Source organism: Mchenga conophoros, linkage group LG4 (genome assembly GCF_057382185.1).
Source record: "Mchenga conophoros isolate Kocher_MC1m ecotype Shallow Benthic linkage group LG4, M_conophoros_male_GT1.1, whole genome shotgun sequence".
Classification (NCBI taxonomy): domain Eukaryota; kingdom Metazoa; phylum Chordata; class Actinopteri; order Cichliformes; family Cichlidae; genus Mchenga; species Mchenga conophoros.
In genome coordinates this window covers 2477736-2505007 of record NC_140529.1, presented here as the reverse complement: position 1 = coordinate 2505007, position 27272 = coordinate 2477736, and the positions used below count along the sequence as shown (strand labels likewise).

General features: G+C 42.2%; 2 protein-coding genes and 1 long non-coding RNA gene across 6 annotated transcripts in view; all 3 read right to left on the bottom strand.

Moving 5' to 3' along the window:
* Positions 1 to 27272, bottom strand: part of LOC146575264 (junction plakoglobin a-like) — a 135796-nt gene that overhangs the window by 87693 nt on the left and 20831 nt on the right. For all 4 annotated transcript variants that reach the window (XM_085269921.1, XM_085269923.1, XM_085269922.1 and 1 more), the window contains exon 2: positions 1239 to 1403. The gene's annotated coding sequence lies outside the window, so the exon portion shown is untranslated. The remainder of the gene's footprint in view (positions 1 to 1238; positions 1404 to 27272) is intronic.
* On the bottom strand, positions 14992 to 17345 carry LOC146575266 (uncharacterized). The gene is made up of 3 exons (XR_014892104.1): positions 16391 to 17345; positions 16256 to 16312; positions 14992 to 15823 (listed from the first exon to the last, which is right to left on the bottom strand). It is a non-coding gene; the product is annotated as an uncharacterized LOC146575266 (long non-coding RNA).
* On the bottom strand, positions 17537 to 26700 carry LOC146575265 (N-lysine methyltransferase KMT5A-A-like). The gene is made up of 6 exons (XM_085272470.1): positions 26173 to 26700; positions 25358 to 25478; positions 25114 to 25276; positions 24808 to 25000; positions 23162 to 23263; positions 17537 to 17548 (listed from the first exon to the last, which is right to left on the bottom strand). The coding sequence occupies exons 1-6, from the start codon at positions 26209 to 26211 to the stop codon at positions 17537 to 17539; spliced, it is 630 nt and encodes a 209-aa protein (XP_085128596.1). The 5' UTR covers positions 26212 to 26700.

Sequence of the window (27272 nt, the reverse complement as noted above, 5' to 3'; positions counted from 1 at the left end):
CTTTGGAAAGCTTTCTATGGGGCACTACGAGCAAAGATTAATATAAACTCTTTCCATTTCCATTTCACCACAATCCAGTGATTAAATGGAAAGGTAGTCCTATGTTGTATCCTCCTTCCATGAATAGAATATACTCATATGAACTTTTCAGCTACCTTTTGCGGTTTCTCTCAGATATAAAACTCCATTGTTTCTCTCTCAAGAAAGAAGCAGCTGTCTCCTCAGTCAAACAACATTGTAACACGAAAGCTACTGTGTGTGTCCAACATACACAGTCTGACACAGCAGTTTCAGTTTACACAGGTTTTTTATTTTGCTTTGCACACTTCACTTCCCAGCTTCAAAGACGTGGCCCTCGGCTTTATGGCAAAGTTGCTCTAACTATGGCTGTCACCAGAACACTGCCACTTCTTGGCTGTCAATCACAGCTTCTTGCATCCCCACATCCCCAATCATTCCCATGCCTTTCAGACTAGTACTGAGGTGCTAGTCTGAATTCCCTAAAGAACCAGTAATTCATGCAGCTCCTTTAATGTGCAAGTATTGAATAAGGTGTTCTGGTCAATATCTTTTACGCATGCTAACTCGGGAGATGATCTGAAACAGTGCCTGTGCCAGACTTCCTGCAAAATTGCTGCACAGGGGTACCACCAACAAATAATATCAGACCTCATGTGGCTGACCGTTAGGTTAAAATAAGCTGCCTGTGAGATGCCTTTTCAGCACAAATGACTCAGTTTCTCTCTCCAGTGTGTCATACTAGCCTGTGCCTAATTATCACAAAGGACTGTTCTGCCTCAGCACACACCATGTGACCCTTAATGTTTATTTCTTAAACCAACGTTGAGTGTAGAGTGTCACCAAAGGACTGCTCCAATGGAAAATATTCCTTGGATTTAATCACAGGAAGTGGCAGGGTCTCCTGAAAATGCCCTGTGGATTTCTCCTCCCTGGTAGCAGTGTTGGACAGCCTCAGCACAGATACCACAAGTCGTTCCCAGTCATAAGCGCTGCCCCACCAGCTTATTAAACTCAGCCCAATCCATCCCAAGAAATAAGGGGTGACCAAGAAAGGAGCTAACCACTGCCCCAACTCTATACATTTTAACCTAACACCACTGGATATTTGTGAAAGTCACTATGTACACACCTAATTCCCACCCAACAACAACCCAGGCTGAAGCAGGGTTTGGTAGAGTCCACCATAGCCTATTGTGTACCACACCCTGGCACCTCACCAGAACTTTGTACGTCCTTCCAGTCTGGGCCGGCCACAAGGATCCCACCTCTATGAGCTGACACTCCCTGCAGAAGAGTTCGGGCTGCGTGCACTTCCAGCTCTCCTGCGCTGATGTTTGCACAAATTCACGTGAGTCAGGAGCAACACCTGTTCCCACTGAGATCTGAGGAGAAAAACAGTGGGGAGAGTGTTAGTGTGAGGCATCTATGCCAGATTGTGGGGGTCGGATGTTTCTTCCTCTGTGCCAGGCCACCATGCTGCTAAGTGGTCCTCTGGAAAGGTCACGGCCCTCTCCAACACACCAAATCCACTCCAGTCACCAGGAGCCTCATCATCTGCTCAAGAACCACTAGCTCCAGTATAGGCAATGACTCAAAAACCTCGTTCCCTGTCTCCAGATGACAGTTACAGAAGCAGCAGCAGTGGTTCTGCAGTGGTTCTGTGGGTCATCCTGTGAGATGTGGTGGACATGGTTGGAGAGAGCGGTGGCGGGTGAGCTAAGTATCAGGGTCTACTTTACAATATAAAGTGCCTTGAGGCAACTGCAGTTGAGATTTGGTGCTGTATAAATAAAATTGAACTGAATTTTCAAAGCTCTCCAGAGATGGTTAATTGGGATAAAGTCTTGGCTCTGGCTGGACCTGTCAAAGACATTCACAGAGTGGTCCCAAAGCTATTCCGTTGTTATTTTGGCTCTGAGGTTATGGTTATTGTTTTATTAGACAATGAATAATGTATGTCTTGCCATGCATATTCATCTTTATTTATAGTACCTTATCACCCTATTAGAGTACTTAGCTCTCACACTGCAGGCTTACTTAGAATAGAATAAAATAGAATAGAATAGAATAATCCTTTAATTGTCCCACAAGGGGAAATTTGGTTGTATCAGCAGCAAAAAAGAAAAAAAAACAAAAACAAAAAAACCCCACACATAAAACAGAACAGAAACACAATTTTTACATATTTACATCATGGACAATAGTTACCAAAGCAGAGTACTGTACAGTTATTAAAATTAGAATACAGATAAGCGGCAAATCCAGATTGCATTGTGCGAGGGAGCTTGTTGTTCCTAGAGTATTTAAAAGTAGAATGGGAGGCAGAGCCTTCAGTTTTCAGGCCCCTCTTCTGTGGAACCAGCTTCCAGTTTGGATTCAGGAGACAGACACTATCTCTACTTTCAAGATCAGGCTTCAAACTTTCCTTTTTGCTAAAGCATATAGTTAGGGCTGGACCAGGTGACCCTGAATCCTCCCTTAGTTATGCTGCAATAGACGTAGGCTGCCGGGGGATTCCCATGATGCATTGAGTTTTTCCTTTCCAGTCACCTTTCTCACTCACTATGTGTTAACAGACCTCTCTGCATTGAATCATATCTGTTATTAACCTCTGTCTCTCTTCCACAGCATGTCTTTTATCCTGTCTTCCTTTTCTCACCCCAACCAATCACAGCAGTTGGCCCCGCCCCTCCCTGAGCCTGGTTCTGCTGGAGGTTTCTTCCTGTTAAAAGGGAGTTTTTCCTTCCCACTGTTGCCAAAGTGCTTGTTCATAGGGGGTCATATGATTGTTGGGTTTTTCTCTGTATCTATGAAGCGCCTTGAGGCGTCTTTTGTTGTGATTTGGCGCTATATAAATAAAATTGAATTGAATTGATTGTTTTCTGGAATCACCTTGAAGCAGTTAAAAGTCTTTTTCCATGGCCCCACCGAACTCATCCCACATCAAAGTTTTTTTTGAGCCACTGTCCGAGTTGCATTCCGCTTGGCCTCCCATGTACCTCTAACTCTAACTCCAAAATCCTATAGGCCCAATCCTATACCCAATGAGGGTTTCTACAGACAAAAACATAGATGTGCCATGGGCTTCCCAATGTGAAAGTGGAAACTAACGCTCTTGGCTCTTTCAAAGAGAGAACCTATTCACTGGTACAGATATGTTAATAACACCTGGGCCAAATCAAAACCAAAGAAATATAAGCTTTCACTGTTCACATCAACTCAGTGGATAGAAACAAAGTTCACCAGGGAAAATACAAAGGATAATAGTTTGCCGTTTCTGGACTGTGCTGTGCACATTGAGGAAAATGGAAACCTCAACAGTGAAGTTTACTGGAAGCCCACATACACAGACCAATACCATCTCTTTGCTTCCAACCACCCTCTGGAACGTGGAGTAATCAGGAATCTGCAACACTGGGTAGAAATGTTCCTTCTAATCCAGAAGGGAAGGAAAAGGAACAAACACATAAAGAAAGCTCTTAAAGCATGTTTATCCCAATTAGGCTTCCATCAAATTAGCAAAGATGCACAGTAAAGAAGCTGAGACACCAATTAAGTAGAAACAGAATGGCAAACGAAACAACACTGTCATCCCTTATGGGGCAAGTTTTTTCAGAGAAACTCGGGCAAATATTCTCCAAGCATGACATCCCAGTGCACTCCAAGCCTAGCTACACACTGAGACAAAACTGGTTTATCCCAAAACTCCAAAACCAAACTAAACAACGTAGTAGAAGAGCCACCTCGACGGGACAAGACTCAGATGCACAAGGTCACTCTTTTGAGGACACCATTGTTCTCATTTTAGATAGCATGAAAGAAGAGTGACAGAAGCCTACTTCTGTCTACTGTGAACGATCATTCTTGAATAGAAGGGGCGGTTTATGACACCAACTGTCTGCCACCTACAATCTAGTTTTGAGATCTTTCCCCAGGCGCCTGAACGCCCACTCACAGCTTGTGTCAGTTGATCTCAATAGATCACATGATAGAGAGAGGCAAGTCTCACAATGGCTTCACCGGAAAGCTTTGCTGATAATGACAACAACCTTTTTCACACCTTGTATGTCAAGGGCCGTCTTAAGGGACAAATCCCATTGCTGCTCCCACTAAATATCTGGGAATCTCCAGTATTTGGTTATTGTTATTTATATTGTCCTCTGTGTCCACGCTTCGTGTTATTGTTTGTTCTAGTACAGTGTGATCACTGTTTTTGTCCTTGTCACATGACTAAATAGTGTCTCTGTATGTTTTTACTAACTTGTGTGTAACACCAACCTGCCAGAGTGTCTGCAGGTGGAAATTAGTCCAAGACTATAATCTGGGATATTTACATTTGTTAAAATGTTCATTAGCATGTATTGCCCCTCTTTCTAAATAAAATAAAGTAAATAAATTGAACAGAAGAAGCTTCTCGGATGAGAGGTGAAACATCTTCAAGTAACTTGAAGTCCAGTTGCCTTTCTTTTCAAGGTCCTAGGATCATTGAGGTGTTGGTTTTTGTTTATCTCTAAATTTTGTTTTTCAGTTGACTTTTAGCTAATACAAAATCAAATACTGTGGAAACTAAGTCTGGCTTTTTACCAGGGAAAACATATCATTAGCTTCTGAAACAATGTCAAGGGCTAACAATATAAACTGAATCTAAAACACACATTGATTTTATGTGTGATTTTCAGCACCAGGAGTGCTGGTGGAGAATGTAGGGAAGACAAGAATCAAAGATGGCGGGTATAATTAACAATGAGTAGAAAGAAAAAGGAGAGTAAACAACCAGAGCAGTGAGAAGTAAGAGCATGAGAAAGAAGAACGAACTGAGCAGGAAGGAGATAACAAGAGGGATAAGAGTGAACATGTGATTGTAAAAGGGAAAGACAAGCTTTCTAGTTTTCCTCCATGTCAGTCAAAGAACCACACACACACAGAGACCGAGTGACAGAGAGAGAAGCTTAGTATTTGACATGATCACCATAAATGGGTGACAACGTCGCACTTAACAGTATATCTCTATCTCTCCTTTCCTTTCCCTTCACTCGGCATCTACAAACACCTAATCATGCTGCCTGCTCTATCATTTCTCTCATTATCACTTTCTCTCTTCTTCCTCAGACTTTGTCTATATAGACCACTTCCTCATGCCCTGTCTCACCCTCTCAAACTGTTTGTACACCTTTTACTTGGTTTAGATCAGGGTTGGCTTACGCTCACACCATAAATGAACTGCTCTGGAGATCATTTGGAACCATGCCATGACCACCTCCTCCAGAAGGTCTATGTGCAGATGTGAAAACAATAATCACACATGGATGGTGACCAAAACAAACACAACAATGGGTAAAACAAAACAAAGTATGATTTAAACAGACCAAACATGGCAGGTGTCAAAATACTCTCAAACTTAATCTGAACAAGGCTGAAACTCCATGATAATATACCCCCACCAACCTCCCAAAAAGTACCAATTTCTTTTAATTTAAAGACGCAAAGAAGTAAAATGTTCAGTTTGAATGCTTATAAAAAATCCAAACACATATGGCTTTTAAAAAATAAAGACCAATTCCAAAAATGTATTATTCGTAGATTAAACTACTGTACTTGGGGATCTTATTGTTTCATCCTACATAGTGGTTATGACACTCAGTAGTCCTCTGCTTCCTCCTTCCAGTTACCATACAGTCCGAGGCTGCTGGACTTGGGGTGAAACCCTCCATGCATGGTAAGGAGCTTTCTTGTCTTCGTGTCAGTGGCTTCCATCCTGTCACGGCCGAGGCTGACTAAAAAAAACAAACTGAAATGCATGACGCAGAGAACGTTTAAGTGACAACGTTTATGATTCACAAAAAGTGTAAGCGAACAAAACTAGAAAACTGAGTCGTGTCTTTAACTTGTGCTAAGAACAAACACCAAAACTAAGGGGCGCTTATGCGACCTGAGCTATGTAAACAATCAGTGATTTTTCAACTGTGGAAACTGCAGTTCTGTGGTTTGGGCCAAAGGGAGAGTCAGACTGGATGGCTGGGTCCTGGGAAGGGGTCAGAGTCACTGAAACTAGAGTACATTTATTTAGGTATGGTTCCGGAGGAATACTGGCAGCTATTTGTTCTGAATAGTCCTTTGCACTGCCTACTTGCCGCGGGTGGATCAGTAGCATGCAGGGGAGAGTGGTCCAGGTGAGTGGTAAGTAATCCGAAATTCCTGACATTGAGGCAGGGAGGCAGGCAGGTGCGTGGAGTGAGTAAAACTGTGAGACTGTCGGGAGGTCCAGCGTCCGGATGGGGGTTCTATGGCAGAGATTTGCTTCTGGTAATCTGGTGTGTAGCTATGAAAGAGAGATACAAGGTGAGACAAGGTAGTTTGCTAAGATGTGTACAAAACACAGAGCTGGCCTGCAGCAACTGTGGTTAGCTGAGAATCTAGCGAAGAGAGGTTGAGCGCGCTGGCCTTATAAATCCACGGCTTAATTACCCACAGGTGCCAGCAATGAGCAGGAGCATGGTGCTTCCTCCCAGAGGTGGAACTGCCCCCCCCAATGGATGCCTCCTGGCGGCCGACCAGAATCCGCCCCGCGGCTTACCTGAAAAAGTCAGAGATCATCACAGGGTCAAGTATCAACGATCGAGGTACCCAAGAACATTCCTCCGGCCTGTAACCCTCCCAGTCCACCAAAAACTGCTGCCCTCTACCCCGCCACCGCACATCCAGGATACGCCAGACGGTGAAGGCTGGGTGTCTGTCGATGAGCAAGGTGGGAGGCGGGGGGTCAGGAGGCGGGCAAAGGAGGCTAGACAGTACCGGTTTCACCTGGGAGACATGAAAAACAGGGTGAATCTGTAAGGCTGGAGGTAAACAGAGCTTGACAGCTGTGGGGCTATCCACTGTATAGGGACCAATGAATTGAGGCGACATTTTTCCAGGAGGACGCTCTGAGAGGGATGTCCTTAGCAGTCAGCCACACCTTCTGTCCTGGTGAGTATGTTGGTGCTGGTGACCGTCGCCAGTTGGCATAGCGACGTTGATGGGCTACTGTACATAATAGTGCCTCCCATTTACGAGTCCAGACCCGACAGCAGCACTGCTGGGGACAGCGAGATCAGCCTCCTGCTCAGGAAACAGTGGTGGTTGATATCCCAATGAGGCTTCAAATGGTGACAACCTGGTAGCGGATGTTGTTAACGTGTTGTGTGCATATTCCACCCATGGTAGATAAGTGGCCAAAGTTGACAGGTTATGCAGTGGAGTGTGGCCTTGAGCTCCCAATTCAAACATCCTGTCTGGCCATTAGTCTGCAGGTGGTACCCAGAGCTCAGGCAAGGCTTGGCCCCTAAAGCGGTGTAAAAAGATCTCCAGACTTGGGACAAGAATTGTGGACCTCTGTCTGAAACTATTTCTACTGGAATGCCATGAAGCCTGAAAACATGTTCAATTAGTAGCCTAGACGTTTCTGCTGCTGTGGGCAGTTTCTCTAAAGCTATAAAGTGTGCTGCCTTAGAAAACCGATCTATGACTGTGAGTATGGTAGTCTTTCCTGCCGAAACCGGGAGTCCTGTTACAAAATCCAGGGCAATGTGGGACAAGGGTGATGAAGCGTGGCCAATGTTCCCTCTAATGTGCCGACACCGGTGTTTTAGCTAGCAAAGCGGCGTGTTTGGTTTTCTTCCTGAATACTGTCGTTGTTTATATTTACTGCAGGAAGAAACGGTAAAAACGGCATTTTATAAGGAAAACGCTCGAAAGCCTGTGAACAAAAACAAAACCAAAGAAAACCCCACCCTTTCTTATTGGTGGAAAAATGTACCATGTCGACCAATCAAAAAATGATATGGCAACATGGCATTTAGTTGTTTAGGAAGGGGGAAGTTTTAGGAGTGACGGCGGAGATTGAGATGTGAGAGATTTGTGACATTTAGCATAAATCTTGTGTAGTTAGTGTGTAGTTAGTGTGTAGTGTAGTCAATAGTTTTGTTGTGTGTGTCAGAACAATGAGGCAATGAGAAAGTTGTGTTTTCAAAATTGGCGTTCCAAGTTATTTTTACTTCCAATAGACTTAACATACTGCACAGGTCATGAACAAGACTTATTTAAATTTTCATTGTAAGTGGGCTAAAGCAGTTAATTAAAAGTAAACAAATAAATGTAAATGCTGTAATTTGATTATTTTAATAAACCATGTGACTTGGATGGATTAGATGCTGGCGTGACCACAGTGCACACGTCTACTGTTGCTCACAGTGGTCCAAGGGATGCTCAGGGAGTTTGTGTGTTTGCTCAGACACATGAAAAATTAGAGGGAACATGGGCTGTAGCAGCCCTGCAGGATGTTCATTATGTGATTTATTCCTGGCACATACTGAGCACACAGCCACATACTCCCTAATGTCCTTATCTAGCATGTCCCATCAAAAATGTCTTTTAATTAGAGTAAACCATCCTATCTCTGCTGGGTGGCACACGAACTTAGAAGCATGCACCCACTCCAGCATCTTGGAGCGAGCGGCTGCAGGAACAAAACGCCAGTCGGGCAGCCCCAGTTCTGTCTGGAGAGCCTGGTTAATGGCGTGACAGTGACAGCTCCAACCTTGCAGCTGGCTGGAAGTATGGGGGAAGATTCTGATTGTGCTGTTTCAGAGTCAAACTGCCAAGAAAGGGCATCCGGTTTTACATTTCTGGAGCCTGGGCAATAAGAAATAGAAAAGTTATAAAGGGGGGAAAAACAGTGACCATCAAGCTTGGCATGCATTCAGTCTCTTAGCACTGCATAAGTACTGTACATTAAGTTCTTGTGGTACGTCCACACTAGGAACGGTTTCTCAGCGCCCTTCAAATGATCGCCACTCCTCCAATGCAAACTTAAGGGCAAGCAGTTCCCGGTCCCTACATCATAATTCATTTCCGCTGGCAAAAGCCGATGCAAAAAAAGGTGCCCGACCAGTATGCTTACAAGAGGGACAGTACTGCCCCAACCCCACAACAGAAGCATCCATCTCGACAATAAAAGTCTGGGTCAGGCAGAATGAGGATGGGCGCTGTTGCAAATAGATGTTTCAGTCTAGTGAACGTGCTATCTGCTTCATTGGACCAGATGAATGGAAGTTTAGTGGAAGTGAGGTGTGTAAGTGGAGCTGCTACCTGACTAGTTTCTTATGAATCGGCGTTGGAAATTGGCGAATCCCAAAAACCTCTCGAGTAGGGCTGCTCGATTATGGCAAAAATGATAATCATGATTATTTTCACTGAAATTGAGATCACGATTATTTGACGATATTTCAAGGTTCAAGGTTCAAGGTTCTTTATTTGTCACATGCATAGTTATACAAGTATAACACACAGTGAAATGTAGCCTGACACGCTCCTCGACATGTGCAAAAATTGGGGGGGGGGGGGTGTAGAGGAAGAACATACATATATATATATATATATATATATATATATATATATATATATATACAGACATATAGTATATACACTGGGTGAACGTGCAGTAGTAGCAGCAAGCAGGTGAATTCTGTACATTAATATGAATAGATATCTGACTATTTTACAGGATAGACAATATAAACATATTTAAAATTAAAGGAATTGAAATGTACATTGTGCCTTGGTTTAGTGTCTGGAAGAGTCCTGACTCAGTCAATTATAGATGATGTGAGAGGGCGGGTGTGTGTGTTTAGGGCACGGATGGCTTGGGGATAGAAGCTCCTCTTGAGTCTCTCTGTCCTTGCCCGGAAGATGCGGAACCTTCTACCAGATTGCAGAAGTTGGAACAGTTTGTTGCCAGGATGGGACGGGTCCTTCAGTATCTGCGCTGCTCTAGTCCGGCATCTCCTGGTGTAGGTGTCCTGAAGCGGGGGGAGAGCAATCCTGCAGCAGCGTTCTGCTGTACGGATCACTCTCTGGAGAGCTTTTTGGTCCTTCACACAGCTGTTCCCAAACCACGATGTCATGTTCTGTGTGAGGATGCTCTCCACAGCGCCTGTATAGAAAATCCTGAGGATCTTTGGAGAAACCCTGAACTTCCTCAGTTGTCGTAGGTGATACAGGCGCTGCCTAGCGTTTTTGGTCTGGACCTGAATGTGGGCAGCCCATGTCAGGTCTGAGGAGATGTGGACACCAAGATACTTGAAGGACTGCACCCTCTCCACTGGAGCTCCATTGATGATGATGGGCTTGTAGTCTCTGTGCTGACCCCTTCTGAAGTCCACCACCAGCTCCTTGGTCTTGCTGACGTTCAGCTGGAGGTGGTTGTCCTGGCACCACGATGCCAGATTCTTCACTTCATCCATGTAGGCCGCCTCATCGTTGTTGGAGATGGCACCCAACACCACTGTGTCGTCAGCAAACTTCACAATGGTGTTGGAGCCATGGGTGGCCACACAGTCTGAAGTGTAGAGGGAGTAGAGCAGTGGCGAGAGGACACATCCCTGAGGTGCTCCTGTGTTGATGGTGATGCTGTTGGAGAAGCACCCTTTATTTAACCCTTTAAGACCTACTATAGAACCAAGTCCACCAGAGCTTAAATATATATATATATATATATATATATATATATATATTTTTTTTTTTTTTTTTTTTTTTTTTACATGCTGTAGTGCCATTTGTGTGAGCATTTCAAGTTGCTATACATCAATACAACTGTTATAGCCCATATTTTAATAATATGTATGCATTAAGTGCATAGTAATTACATAAATTGCAAAAAAGTGCAATAAACTACAAAAAAAATTGAAAATCGCTTTTGTTTTGTTTACATATATTTCTACTTGGAGAAATTTAAGAGGTTTATCCCTCAAAACTTTAAATACAATAAAGTTGCAAAAAATAGTTTACAACAACAGGAAATTTATTTTGAGTGTCTTCATAGTTTTATTTTGGAGATACAGCAATTTTTATATACTGCAGGAAAAACAAAAAAACAATCCTATGATGCAAATTTGCAAAGAAAACAGCAGGTGCATCATTTCACTGTGGGAAGTGTTACGAACAGCTGATCGGATCGGTAAAGCGTGTTTCTGGAATATTATGTTTTTGTTCCTGCAAGCGCTTTTTATGCAATTTTTGCAAAGCTATATGTGGAAGGAAACCGTGACCGAGGACAAGCTGATGGCATCAGATGTAAGTACAACTCCTCCGGTTTCATATGCAAAACAAATTATTGCGCTAGCTTACACGGTTCAGGTTCTACAGGGATTTAAAAATAGTTACGCAAAACGGAGCGTGCTGCTCTGACCGGCTTTAAAGGGTTAACAATGACTTTAAAAAAATAATATAAAATAGTGTGCAACACCACTGAAGTTTTTTTACCTCTCTTTTCAACCAACAGCAGTCACTCTCCTCTCCAAATAACTTCTGCTTAGCTTTCCGAGCTTCCCTCGGGTCCTCTTAATCAGCGGTCTCCAACCTTTTTTGCGCCACGGACGGTTTATGCCCGACAATATTTTCACGGACCGGCCTTTAAGGTGTCGCGGATAAATGAGGGAGGGGCTAATAATCGGCTCAGTCATTTTTAATGATCGTTGAAAGCCCAGATCGTAATCGTGATTAAAATTCGATTAATTGAGCAGCCCTACTCTCGAGTCGTTTCTGAGTGGAGGGTACAGGCCAGTCTGTGACCGCTTTCACTGTAGCCGTTAGTTTGTTCTCCATGAGGCATTGAAGGACAGCTCGGACATGTGAACAATGCTCTTCCAGAGTCTTAGAAATAATGACAATGTCATCTAGATAGACAAATACAAACCGGTCGAGGAAATCCTGCAGAACGTTGTTTATTAGGGCTTGTAACACGGCTGGTGTGTTTGCCAAACCAAAAGGCATGAGAAGATGCTCGAAATGACCAAGGGGGGTGTTGAAAGCTGTCTTCCACTCGTCTCCTTGACGGATTCGCACTAAGTGACAAGCGTTGCGGAGATCTAACTTAGTGAATATTGTAGCGCCCTGTAGTGATTCAAAAGCGGAGCTAATGAGTGGCAAGGTATACTTGTTCTTGGTAGTAATGTAATTTAAGCCTCTGAAATCAATGAACCGCCGGCAAGAGCCATCCTTCTTGTCTACAAAGAAAAAAAACAGCTCACACAGGAGATGACGACGGACGTATGATACCAGCTGCTAGTGACTCCTTAATGTACTTTTCCATCGCGGCACACTCTGACTTAGATGTTATATAACCGGCTCGTTGGCAAGGGCGCACCAGGGAGCAAATCGGGCCGGAACCAGGGACAGCGGGAAAACTAGCTTGGACTCAAATGCAGGACGCAGAGCAGCACAGAGAACATTTAAGTGACAACATTTATTTTTCTAGTGATATGGATCAGTGAATCAATGTCTTGTTGACTCTTTACATACAACGTGATGTCCATGTAGAGGAGGTGCCTGACATTTGCTCTTTTCCATAGCTGGTATCCAGTCTTATTAATGATCAGGTTGAGGGGGTTCAGGCCTATGCTGAACAGCAGTGGGGACAGAGCATCATCATGGCAAATCCCGCACTTGACGGTGATTTGTGCAATTGCCTTGAAATTGGCCTTTAGTGTTGTCTTCCCCTTTCCCACTGAATTGAAGGCCTTTAGGGTCCTGTTGGTCTTGAACAGTTTTAGGCATTCCAGAATCCATGTGTGAGGCATTGAGTCACACAATGCCTGTCTTTAGTCAATTAGGCAGTGCATGGGTTGGTGTGGTCTTATAGCCTCGAGCTATATATGTACCGTATTTTCACGACCATAAGGCGCACTGTACTAAAAGGCGCAGTCTCAGTTATGTGTGCCATTACTGTATTTAACACACACATAAGGCGCACTGGATCATAGGGCGCATACAAGTACCGTATGCGTATTTAAAAATAAAGCGGGAGCAAACCTGAGTTCAGTACCTTACTCACATTTCTATTACCGGTAATCGTCATCATCAACAACACACAAGCATACAAGTGTGCGTATTTAAAAATAAAGCAGGAGCAAAACGAAGTTTGGTGCTCACACTTTTATCATCAATCAAACCCATGGAAGTCCTCATCCTCTGTGTCTGAATTGAACAGCTGCGCTAAATCTCCATCAAACATGCCAGGTTCACTTTCTTCACTGTCAGAGTCACTTTCCGTGCCGTGCGGCTCCTCGGAAACGATGCCGGCTTTTGCGAAAGCTCAAACAACAGTGCCAGCAGACATGTTAGCCCAAGCATCTACAATCCATTGGCAAATTGTGGCGTAACTCACCCGGCGCTGCCTTCCACTCTTAGTGAAACTGCGTGGAAAAAACCACCTGGTCTCCTTACATACACCTCCCTCAGCCAGTCTTTCATCATTTCCTCATCCATCCAGCCCTTTTCATTTGCCTTAATGAGGATTCCTGCTGGAAACTTCTCTTTAGGCAAAGTCTTTCGCTTAAAAATCACCATAGGCGGCAGTTTCTGTCCATTAGCATGGCAGCCAAGCACAACAGTAAAAGAAGACTTTTCGTACCCCGTTGTGCGTATCGCTACCGTGCTGGTCCCCTTCTTCTCCACAGTGTGACTCACCGGGATGTCAAAAGTGAGCGGGACCTCGTCCATGTTTGTGATGTGGCTGGGCTGGATGTTTTTGTCGCCGATGTGTTTGCTGCAGTAGGAGCGGAAGATGGCCAGCTTTTCCTTATAATCCGCTGGAAGTTGCTGCGCTACCAAGACGGACCTCCTTGGAAATGTTCAATGTTCATCTCTTCAGCTAGTGAAACTGCTTTTAGCCGAATGGTGACCGTCGAAACGCTTCTCCCGCTCGTTCTTTGCTCGATGATCGCCTTATTTCCGCGGAAACTCAGCTGCGTTTTCTTGACCTGCCGGAGCTTGTTTTCTAGCTTCCTCCATTTGCGAACCATCGATTCGTTAATCTTAAATTCTCTCGCCGCTGCTCGATTTCCATGTTCCTCCGCGTAGCTGATGGCCTTCAGTTTAAACTGTGCTTCGTAAGCGTGTCTCTTTGCCATTTTCAGGGTTGTTAAAACAACGATGTTCCACATAATGCACATACCTGTTCTTTTATACAGGTATGTGCGATTGTCCCGGTATATACGATCAACGCCCACACTTCACCCTTTAACGTTCTCATGGTGTTCTCTACTACGTCCTCCTTACAACACACAGGGCGCACTGCGCTATAGGGCGCGCCGCACTTTTTGAAGAAAATCTAAGGCTTTTAAGTGCGCCTTATGGTCGTGAAAATACGGTATATATTTATATAGCTCGAGGCTATAAAATAAATACCAGTAACTGGTGATTGTCCTATTCCTTTCTGGCCCCACCTGTTCACCTCAGCCTCAATGATCACTGTTGCAGAACAGGTGAAGCAATATTGAAATGTATTATCTTTATTTTGCAGAGCATTTTTTCTTCTTTTCTTTGCTAAATGAACTTTGTTTGTTTGTTTGTTTGTTTATTGTGATCATGTAAGCAATACATAAACTGTTGCAGGTATGATGTTTGATTTTTTTCAATGAGGAGCACACTTATTAACCAACTGAAAAAAACATTCACCAACATTATAGCCATGTGATGGATGTGGTCACTGCTGAGCTTAAGCACTGCCAGGCTTTGTCATGATTACTTCTTTACACATGACTTCACATCCTAACACTCCCATTGCACACACACATGCACCACACTATCCTGCCTGCTGGCTACCTCTCTCCTTTCTGCTGCTCTCTCCTTTCTTCCTGTCCCTTTTCATTTTTAGCTCTCCTCTCCTCTTCAGTCTAATTTATTTCCCTCTTCTTTTTTGTGCTCCTTTTCTGTCACCATGACTTCTTTTACAAACCCTGATAAGCTGCGCACGCACACACACACACACACACACACACACACACACATACGGGTCTATGTGGTATGGCGGGACTATACTACGTCAATCCGCCCGGTGGTGGTTTAAGTGGACTACCCTTTTGAAAGGACTTAGAGCCAAGGGAGCGAGGTTAAAGTGTTCGAAAAAATCTGAAAAAAATTTGGGTCACTTCAGACCTCATACACTCCCTATAGAAGTCTAGATACACTGATACACACCAACCAGACTCTATTGTGTTTTCTGGAGACATTGTCCACTTGACAACAATGTGTTTTATGAGGTCCAAAAAAAGCAATATTGGGTCTTTAAAGGGACAATGATGTAATATGTAAATAGCTCATCATTACCATGAATACACATCTGACAGGACACAGGATTACTGGAACATCATTTTATTAGTGTTCTTGGATCTGAACATTAATTTTAACCATAAATAAAAAAAGAAATCTATGGACAAAAATGCCCACGCTTCCCACAGAAATATAAAAATATAGAAAACAGAAAAATTAAAAACATTTAAAATGAATTTTAATAGTTTAAAGGTAAATATTAAGGGGAGAAAATATGCATTTATAATTTTTTATTTTAAATATAACCCGTCAAAAAAAAAACCTAAATAAATTAAATGTAAAAATTATGAAATACAAACTACTTCTGTATTTAACAAGAACTTTTTTTTCTTTAAACAGAACATCAGTGTTAACAACAATTGGCAATCTGACCAAGATGTAAAACCACAGCTCTCTAAACAGTTATTTTAGTTCATTTTTTTCTGCCTTTTTGCAGTTAATCCTCTGTTTCTTACAAAATCTCTTATGTTTTGAACTGTTCTTCCTGCCAACACCGGATCTTCTACCAATTTGCAATGACTGCATTCATTTTTGGTGGCTAGTTTCCCTTCGTTTATGTGGTCTTTCAAATGCCTCATCACTGCAGCAACCTCAGCCTTGGACCACATGTTTTTGGGAGCTCTTCGGGAATTGTGGGATTGAGCAGCATTTTTCTCTGGAAGATATATAAAGTAGTAGTAGTTAAAACAAACAAAAAACCAAACAAAAAAAACAAAAAACATTTGCTTGTTAAAAGAATGGATGCTACCCTGTACTAACTTCTGAAATGTGTTGCTACCATCAATATCAAAACGAGCTAAAATTCTGTTTGAAAATTTATCAAATTTCTAAAATGAGACAACATTTAGTGTTCCGCTGTGAATAAAAGACTGAATAAAAAGTTGAATAAAAGTCTCTTGATGCATGCTCAATCATCCAGGTAAGTAAATCCCAAAACGTTGATTCTGTTAATCTGGACGTAGCGTTTTCAGTGGGAGAAACATTTTGTCACTCATCCAAGTGACTTTTTGCCACCACTCTGCAGTTTGCCATATGTTGCAAAGTGATGAAACAATAATAAGCTTCGAGAACCAACTGCACCCCTTACCTTCAGAGGGAGCAGCAGTCTCACTTGCTGCAGGCATTGTGAGTAGTCCTTCATCTGCTGATTACACAATTTGATTAAGTTTTAATATTTGTAACAAACATTTTATCCACAGAAACCAAGCTAGTGGTAACTTACCACAATCTACAGTGTCTTGGGGCTGCGCTGTGTTTGTGGAATCAGCTACTGCATGTACAGGCTCACTGGTGCCACACGCCGACATTGTGAGTGATGTGTCATCATCATCTGATTCACTCTCACTGTCCTTTGTTTCAGCATCACTTAATGCAATTTCATCTGAGAAATTGTGGGGGAAAAAAACCCAAAAAAACCAAACACATACAACCCCCCCAAAAACCTCACATTAACAACGAGATATGACAAAAAACAGAGCAAATACTGGAAATTATAGTACATAGTTTTACTATTTAAGGCCTGCTGCTGGGTTGTTGCCCTCCTATGGCCTACTCCACATCCAGGTAGCACCTCCATGCTCTGGACACTACACTAACAGACACAGCAAACCTTCTTGCCACAGCTCACATTGATGTGCTACGCTAGATGAGCTGCACTACCTGAGCCACTTGTGTGGGTTGTAGACTGTCTCATGCTACCACTAAAATGAAATCACCGCCAGCATTCAAAAGTGACCATAACATCAGCCAGAAAGAATAAGTGCTGAGAAGTGGTCTGTGGACACCACCTGCAGAACCAGTCCTTTATTATGGTGAATTGACTATAATTTCCACTTGTTGTCTACTCTATTTGCAAAACAGCATGTGAAACTGGTTGTCAGTGTTACTTCCTAAGTGAACAGTTTGATATAACAGAAGTGTGACTGACTTGGAGTAACATCGCATCGTTTAAGTGTTCCCTTTATTATTTTGAGCAGTTTATGTTATGGAATGGGGAATTGAGGACAATCCCAAGTATACCATTTTTACAAGGTCCTGCACCAATGAGGTAATACTACATTTCTTTAATTAGACGTGACCACCCATTAATTAAAAAGGGAGCAGTGTTCATTTCAGCTAGTCTTAACTTGTTGAACTCCATTAATGCTTTTTACTATATAATGTACCTATTCACTAAATGTCTCACCTTTGCACTTATAGCCAAGCCACTTGAGGGAGGAAACCAGTCCCACACACTGAATGCACTTGTCCAAAGATGATATTGTTGTGCACACCAGACAATGATTGTGACACTGTTAGCAAAATATTGCAACATTTATTTGTTTTGGACAGTTGGAAAGGTGAGGTGTTTTCAATTCAGTTGCAGATATCAACTAATAAACTTCATCCATGTAAATCACATCACACCCAGGTGACTGCCAAACACACACACACACACACACAGCATCCATAAGGAATGATGATAGATTAAATTATTAGTTCATTAAGTGGTACACTGGATTATATTTACCCTTTCAGGCTCTGGATGTTTCAGGTCCAGATCATTGTTTGGAAAGCTGTTTGGTTGCGGCTTTAGGCAGCTCACAGTCTTCTGAATCTGGCTGGTCTCAGTCTTCGTGTGTAACAGATAGAGAATGAAGACAAAAGAACAGTAATCTGACAGTTACTAAAAATGCATCACTCAAGAGGATGAATAGACCATTTCACTATCAGCAAATAGCGTAAGGTACACATCGTGCATGAGAAACATTCATTAAAATCTGTCCTAGGTCAATGTTACCTCTTCAAAATCTTGCACTGAAGAAGAATGCATGGCTTCTGAGCCTTGCTGAGGCATTTCTTCATCAAGATCCTGCAACAAAGAAAAGATGGCACAAAGATTAGACCAAGTGCTCTTCTTGCAACTGTACTGGGCAGGCCTGTGCTTCTGTTTTTAATTTGCATGTGTGTGTGTGGGGGGGGGGGGGGGGCCTTTCCACTCAAGAAATGTTTTCTTCTGAAAAAAATACTGGCTACAATAGTTAACAACTGATTCCTTTGCAATCATCCATCTTCTTCCACTTATCCTTATCAGGATTGTGGGGTAGCAGTTTTGGGGCCTATACCAGCTACCATAGGGCAGTACAACCTGGACAGATCACCAGTCTAACATGGAAGGACAAGCATTTGCATTCACACCAAAGGGCAGTTTTGAATCACCAGTTAACCTAACCCCATAAGCTACATCTTTGGACTGTGGGAAGAAGCCAGAGTACACAGCCAGAGAGAGCCCATGCACTAAAGCAGTAAAAAGTGCCTAAAACAACTTAAGAAGTTGTATAGTACTATCTATCTTAATGTTCAAGCCTGAGTTTCAAAAAATTTCAACATAGAAACAAAGCACATGCAGTCAGTTCTGCATGCTGTAGGTCAAACTGTCAAGACATACGAGAAGACCCCTCCTAAAACCAGAGTGATGTCACCATGAAGCAAACTTTGACGGAGTCCCCCAATAACAGTGTGGTCCTCCTAAGTCACATTTGGGTGGTTAACACACACACACACACACACTCAGATGTTATCCAGACTTGCACTTTGAAACAATGAAAAGGACCTACAAGCCACGGTCCATGTAAATCACATCACACCCAGGTGACTGCCAAACACACACACACACAGCATCCATAAAGAATGATGATAGATTAAATTATTAGTTCATTAAGTGGTACACTGGATTATATTTACCCTTTCAGGCTCTGGATGTTTCAGGTCCAGATCATTGTTTGGAAAGCTGTTTGGTTGCGGCTTTAGGCAGCTCACAGTCTTCTGAATCTGGCTGGTCTCAGTCTTCGTGTGTAACAGATAGAGAATGAAGACAAAAGAACAGTAATCTGACAGTTACTAAAAATGCATCACTCAATTAGAGCGCTCCGCTCTCGCTCTGCAGGCCTACTTGTTGTTCCTAGAGTATTTAAAAGTAGAATGGGAGGGAGAGCCTTCAGTTTTCAGGCCCCTCTTCTGTGGAACCAGCTTCCAGTTTGGATTCGGGAGACAGACACTATCTCTACTTTTAAGATTAGGCTTAAAACTTTCCTTTTTTCTAAAGCATATAGTTAGGGCTGGACCAGGTGACCCTGAATCCTCCCTTTGTTATGCTGCAATAGATGTAGGCTGCCGGGGGATTCCCATGATGCATTGAGTTTTTCCTTTCCAGTCACCTTTCTCACTCACTATGTATTAATAGACCTCTCTGCATTGAATCATATCTGTTATTAACCTCTGTCTCTCTTCCACAGCATGTCTTTATCCTGTCTTCCTTCTCTCACCCCAACCGGTCGCAGCAGATGGCCGCCCCTCCCTGAGCCTGGTTCTGCCGGAGGTTTCTTCCTGTTAAAAGGGAGTTTTTCCTTCCCACTGTCGCCAAAGTGCTTGCTCATAGGGGGTCATATGATTGTTGGGTTTTTCTCTGTATCTATGAAGCGCCTTGAGGCGACTTTTGTTGTGATTTGGCGCTATATAAATAAAATTGAATTGAATTGAATTGAAAGAGGATGAATAGACCATTTCACTATTGGCAAATAGCGTAAGGTACACATCGTGCATGAGAAACATTCATTAAAATCTGTCCTAGGTCAATGTTACCTCTTCAAAATCTTGCACTGAAGAAGAATGCATGGCTTCTGAGTCTTGCTGAGGCATTTCTTCATCAAGATCCTGCAACAAAGAAAAGATGGCACAAATATTAGACCAAGTGCTCTTCTTGCAACTGTACTGGGCAGGCCTGTGCTTCTGTTTTTAATTTGCATGTGTGTGTGTGTGTGGGGGGGGGGGGCCTTTCCACTCAAGAAATGTTTTCTTCTGAAAAAAATACTGGCTACAATAGTTAACAACTGATTCCTTTGCAATCATCCATCCTCTTCCACTTATCCTTATCAGGATTGTGGGGTAGCAGTTTTGGGGCCTATACCAGCTACCATAGGGCAGTACAACCTGGACAGATCACCAGTCTAACATGGAAGGACAAGCATTTGCATTCACACCAAAGGGCAGTTTTGAATCACCAGTTAACCTAACCCCATAAGCTACATCTTTGGACTGTGGGAAGAAGCCAGAGTACACAGCCAGAGAGAGCCCATGCACTAAAGCAGTAAAAAGTGCCTAAAACAAGTTAAGAAGTTGTATAGTACTATCTATCTTAATGTTCAAGCCTGAGTTTCAAAAAATTTCAACATAGAAACAAAGCACATGCAGTCAGTTCTGCATGCTGTAGGTCAAACTGTCAAGACATACGAGAAGACCCCTCCTAAAACCAGAGTGATGTCACCATGAAGCAAACTTTGACGGAGTCCCCCAATAACAGTGTGGTCCTCCTAAGTCACATTTGGGTGGTTAACACACACACACACACACACTCAGATGTTATCCAGACTTGCACTTTGAAACAATGAAAAGGACCTACAAGCCACGGTCCATGTAAATCACATCACACCCAGGTGACTGCCAAACACACACACACACAGCATCCATAAAGAATGATGATAGATTAAATTATTAGTTCATTAAGTGGTACACTGGATTATATTTACCCTTTCAGGCTCTGGATGTTTCAGGTCCAGATCATTGTTTGGAAAGCTGTTTGGTTGCGGCTTTAGGCAGCTCACAGTCTTCTGAATCTGGCTGGTCTCAGTCTTCGTGTGTAACAGATAGAGAATGAAGACAAAAGAACAGTAATCTGACAGTTACTAAAAATGCATCACTCAAGAGGATGAATAGACCATTTCACTATTGGCAAATAGCGTAAGGTACACATCGTGCATGAGAAACATTCATTAAAATCTGTCCTAGGTCAATGTTACCTCTTCAAAATCTTGCACTGAAGAAGAATGCATGGCTTCTGAGTCTTGCTGAGGCATTTCTTCATCAAGATCCTGCAACAAAGAAAAGATGGCACAAATATTAGACCAAGTGCTCTTCTTGCAACTGTACTGGGCAGGCCTGTGCTTCTGTTTTTAATTTGCATGTGTGTGTGTGTGTGGGGGGGGGGGGCCTTTCCACTCAAGAAATGTTTTCTTCTGAAAAAAATACTGGCTACAATAGTTAACAACTGATTCCTTTGCAATCATCCATCCTCTTCCACTTATCCTTATCAGGATTGTGGGGTAGCAGTTTTGGGGCCTATACCAGCTACCATAGGGCAGTACAACCTGGACAGATCACCAGTCTAACATGGAAGGACAAGCATTTGCATTCACACCAAAGGGCAGTTTTGAATCACCAGTTAACCTAACCCCATAAGCTACATCTTTGGACTGTGGGAAGAAGCCAGAGTACACAGCCAGAGAGAGCCCATGCACTAAAGCAGTAAAAAGTGCCTAAAACAAGTTAAGAAGTTGTATAGTACTATCTATCTTAATGTTCAAGCCTGAGTTTCAAAAAATTTCAACATAGAAACAAAGCACATGCAGTCAGTTCTGCATGCTGTAGGTCAAACTGTCAAGACATACGAGAAGACCCCTCCTAAAACCAGAGTGATGTCACCATGAAGCAAACTTTGACGGAGTCCCCCAATAACAGTGTGGTCCTCCTAAGTCACATTTGGGTGGTTAACACACACACACACACACACTCAGATGTTATCCAGACTTGCACTTTGAAACAATGAAAAGGACCTACAAGCCACGGTCCATGTAAATCACATCACACCCAGGTGACTGCCAAACACACACACACACAGCATCCATAAAGAATGATGATAGATTAAATTATTAGTTCATTAAGTGGTACACTGGATTATATTTACCCTTTCAGGCTCTGGATGTTTCAGGTCCAGATCATTGTTTGGAAAGCTGTTTGGTTGCGGCTTTAGGCAGCTCACAGTCTTCTGAATCTGGCTGGTCTCAGTCTTCGTGTGTAACAGATAGAGAATGAAGACAAAAGAACAGTAATCTGACAGTTACTAAAAATGCATCACTCAAGAGGATGAATAGACCATTTCACTATTGGCAAATAGCGTAAGGTACACATCGTGCATGAGAAACATTCATTAAAATCTGTCCTAGGTCAATGTTACCTCTTCAAAATCTTGCACTGAAGAAGAATGCATGGCTTCTGAGCCTTGCTGAGGCATTTCTTCATCAAGATCCTGCAACAAAGAAAAGATGGCACAAAGATTAGACCAAGTGCTCTTCTTGCAACTGTACTGGGCAGGCCTGTGCTTCTGTTTTTAATTTGCATGTGTGTGTGTGTGGGGGGGGGGGCCTTTCCACTCAAGAAATGTTTTCTTCTGAAAAAAATACTGGCTACAATAGTTAACAACTGATTCCTTTGCAATCATCCATCCTCTTCCACTTATCCTTATCAGGATTGTGGGGTAGCAGTTTTGGGGCCTATACCAGCTACCATAGGGCAGTACAACCTGGACAGATCACCAGTCTAACATGGAAGGACAAGCATTTGCATTCACACCAAAGGGCAGTTTTGAATCACCAGTTAACCTAACCCCATAAGCTACATCTTTGGACTGTGGGAAGAAGCCAGAGTACACAGCCAGAGAGAGCCCATGCACTAAAGCAGTAAAAAGTGCCTAAAACAAGTTAAGAAGTTGTATAGTACTATCTATCTTAATGTTCAAGCCTGAGTTTCAAACCACATAGAAACAAAGCACATGCGGTCAGTTCTGCATGCTGTAGGTCAAACTGTCAAGAAATACGAGAAGACCCCTCCTAAAACCAGAGTGATGTCACCATGAAGCAAACTTTGACGGAGTCTCCCAATAACAGTGTGGTCCTCCTAAGTCACATTTGGGTGGTTAACACACACACACACACACACACACACTCACTCAGATGTTATCCAGACTTGCACTTTGAAACAATGAAAAGGACCTACAAGCCACGGTCCATGTAAATCACATCACACCCAGGTGACTGCCAAACACACACACACACAGCATCCATAAAGAATGATGATAGATTAAATTATTAGTTCATTAAGTGGTACACTGGATTATATTTACCCTTTCAGGCTCTGGATGTTTCAGGTCCAGATCATTGTTTGGAAAGCTGTTTGGTTGCGGCTTTAGGCAGCTCACAGTCTTCTGAATCTGGCTGGTCTCAGTCTTCGTGTGTAACAGATAGAGAATGAAGACAAAAGAACAGTAATCTGACAGTTACTAAAAATGCATCACTCAAGAGGATGAATAGACCATTTCACTATTGGCAAATAGCGTAAGGTACACATCGTGCATGAGAAACATTCATTAAAATCAGATCATTGTTTGGAAAGCTGTTTGGTTGCGGCTTTAGGCAGCTCACAGTCTTCTGAATCTGGCTGGTCTCCGTCTTCGTGTGTAACAGATAGAAAATGAATATACAGTGCATTTTTGAAGAGGCTTTTGAAACATTAAATAAACTGTATGAGAAAGATAAGTTTCAAGCTATTGTCTTTAAAATATTCACTGTCATGTATAGAGAATTTAAGGCCCTATGATTAAGAGACAAATAGTCAGTGTGATTTCTTTATTTTTTAAGCCATTGCTAAAGGAGTAAAACAATCACCTGTAGCAGCAACGAACTGTCACTAGGGCCCATTTATCTTCGAGGGACAAAATTTAAAATGAATCTAACTAAAGAGGCTACACAGCAAAATCTCCAGTGTTAAATTAACACTAGAGAGTGTCTATATGGGTCCACACAACACTGTTGAGTGTTGAATTAACACTTTTGACAGTGTTATATGTTTAAAAGTAACCTAGTCAGTTTTGAAGATTAACAAAGACTAACACTGAGCAGTGCTGATTTTCTAACACTGGAATATTTCTAACATTTTGAGTTATTTTCCAGTGTTAGAAAATCAGCACTGCTCAGTGTTAGCCATTGTTAATCTTCAAAACTGACTAGGTTACTTTTAAACATATAACACTGTCAAAAGTGTTAATTTAACACTCAACAGTGTTGTATTTAACACTCAGAGGTGTGGACCCTTATAGACACTCTCCAGTGTTAATTTAACACTGGAGATTTTGCTGTGTAGAATCACATTAAACATCAATCACTGTTAAAATTTAGAAACCGAAAGCCATTTTTTATTTCTGCATACCTGCTGATATTTTTTTAGTGCTTTTAGAGGGCTTTGATGTGGCAGCCATCACAATTGCCTGTTTTCCATTAGTACCTACCCCTGTTTTTCCAGTAGGTTATAGTACCATGTAGTTTTTCAGTAACTACTGCACCAAGGTTCCAAGTGATCCAAAGTGATCAGAAAATTTGACATAGACTGAATGCCACCAGGTGGCTGGTCAATGGTGTCACTCGATAAGTTATGAGTGCGCCTCCTTCGTGAAAATCCAAGCCATCATTTTTGAAACTCTGAAATGTTTGAAATAGCGACCAAAATTAACAGCGTGATCCCTGAATTGAACACTAAAGTATAGACTGAGCAGCAGGCATTTTGTCACCTTGACGTCCATGCTTGCTGTGGCATTTATATCACTGGATGCTCGGCTGCATTGCTATAGTTACCCCAGGCACAGTAGGTGATACTCAATTTCAGTGAAAAACTAGATGCCCTAAGTCACGTTAAGCCAATTTGAGTAGGTACAAATGTAAAAATGGCTTAGGGTATGCAATTTATCAGTTCCAAAAAGTACAATTGTAGAAATACCTTGCATCTCCAGAGCCAATCCGAGTCACCATAATTATAGTCTATTTCTTCACCTGGACTTATGTCTCTGCTTGCAAATAAGCATAGATGGGGCTTTCCATTGATATTTAATATTTTCATCTTAGCACTTGTCAACGACAACCACATCAGTCCAAGTCTGCCTAATGACCCATCTTCTTGAGATGCATCCACACTGTGGGGTTAGGCAAAAAAGTATTAGCTTAACTAGTTAGGAAGCTTTTTTTTCATAAATCAAAAGCAATGTGTAATTTAATCTTAATCAAACTACACTGATATAATACGCACCACCAGAGTTTTCCATCAAACTTGAATTCAAACATGAACACCTTCAGGCTGTCATGATAAACTCTGTGTCTCCGCTCACATTCTTCTTTTGTTATGAGTTTACCTCTGTATTCCAAAAGAAAGTCTCCTTTTTGGAATGGAACAGTCGTGAAAATGCCCCGACCTGAATTGCAGAGGCATACCAAGTGAGTGACAAAAGACAGTGACAAACTCCAAATCTAATCCAAACTAAAGACCAACTTACCTTTGAAGGCATTTATGTAGTGGATATCAAGTCCCAGTTTGTCCCTTCCAGCAGAAACATGACAGACTGCATCCTCCCGTGGAGGAATGCGTCTCCTTCGCATGTTCTCCTGTACGATTGGCTGTATTACCAAAGCATATAAAGTATTACGATTATCGTCATCATTGTCATCATCATCAGTAGTAGCAGAACTAGCAGTAGTGTAGTTTACAGCATAAACACAGCTGACTTATTCATAGTGCTAATTTATGCCTTCTTTTAAAATGTTAAAGGCCTAGTACTCAAAATGGCGACATGTGACATTTCTGTAATGGCGACTGCAGAGAGTGATACAAGTACTGAGAAAGCTTAGGCATCAAAACTGTAAGAAGTTTTTTCTTCAGGCATATAAATAAATACACGACTAAATACACTTATACCCTTGCTTTTATTTTAGGGCTGTCAGCAGAATGGACAGACATTGGACAAACTGCCCGAAATTAGCTAACAGCGACATCAGGGATTTTGACTCAGACTGCGCTGGTTTAATTGTTAATCGCGTTAGTCGCGATGTCGGCATTAACACGTTTAAGCCACAATAATGCTTTAACACCGAGTAAATCCTAACACGGGTTAGCCCGCTTTATCGCGTTGACGCGGTTAGTCGTCAGCCCTATTTTATTTACTCAATGACAAACGCTGGGGCCGTTTTACTTCTTCAAAGACTCACTAACAGTCCATAAAGCATAAATTAAACCAGTTTAATATAGGCCTGTGCACCTATAATTTCATATAGTATTAAAGTCATGGTGCATTTTACATTAAAAAAGGCTTACCTTTGTGTTTTTAATCCGTCTTCGTATTGCCGTCGACATACACTTGTTAAAGGGCACGCGCGCGAAAGTTGTGGCGCCGTTTCCTGTAGGTACCGCCTATATATATAGCCTACCAATCACAATGACTTCCGGCCGTGTGTATTGAAAATGTGTATTAAATTGCAGTACCTACACACATCCACTCTAACTCGAAACGTCGCTGTGCAATACACTGGAATACACAAAAATCAGGTGAGGGGTATAGGTGGACTTTTAAGAAAATCAGAAAATCTTTTAATTATAGTTTAATAAATGAATTTACACTACAGTTTAAGCAAATACAGGTCAAAAGATAAATAATGACCTCATAAGAAGTAGAAAAAATTATTATTTAGACACTTAAAAATGCATTTACAAGTCATGTTTTAGGGGGACACATGAATACACAGCAAAAAGTCGAAATGTCCCCGGAGCCCAGGTACAGCGCAGGTCAAATGTCAATCCATACCACATAGACGCACTCACACACACACACACACACACACACACACACACACACTGTTCCTCTTGAATATACACATTGTTTACTGTGTGCTTGTGTGTGCACATGCTATCCTGTCAGACTGGCCTAGTCTTTATTTGATGTATCTGTGCCCACCCACTGGCCATGCACAGTCCCCCTTTCTATTTGTGTCTCTCTCTCCCCATCTCTGTGTGTGCGCGTGTGTGTGTATCACGCTTGACTGTAAAAATGAAAAGGCTAAGCTTCAAGAAAGAAAAGATAAGAGCCAGGCTGAAAAACGACAAGGAGTAGAGAAAGAAGACCGGGAGGGAGGAAATGGGGATAGAGAGAAATGCATACTAGAATGGAAGGAAAAGATAATGCAGTTTGTTTCTGTGTAAGGTAATGTCTGCTACTAACAGGTTATTATCATGCAGACTGGTGTAGTTGTTTCTCTCCCTCACACACAAACACACACACACTGAGGCTCACAGAGCATGCAACATGAAGAGTGGATTCTAAATGCAAATATGCAAAATTTTAATCACACTTTCCTTCTTCCCTCTTTCTTATCTGCTTACACCAAACAGAAAGGACCACCAGCATCTTCCGAGGTTTG

Coding starts and splice junctions, on each gene's coding strand:
- LOC146575265 (XM_085272470.1), bottom strand. CDS start 26,211: ATGTCGACGGCAATACGAAGACGGATTAAAAACACAAAG. Junction 25,001..25,113: donor TTTGATGGAAAACTCTGGTG/GTGCGTATTATA, acceptor CTAACCCCACAG/TGTGGATGCATCTCAAGAAG. Junction 23,264..24,807: donor ATTGGCTCTGGAGATGCAAG/GTATTTCTACAA, acceptor TTACACACGAAG/ACTGAGACCAGCCAGATTCA.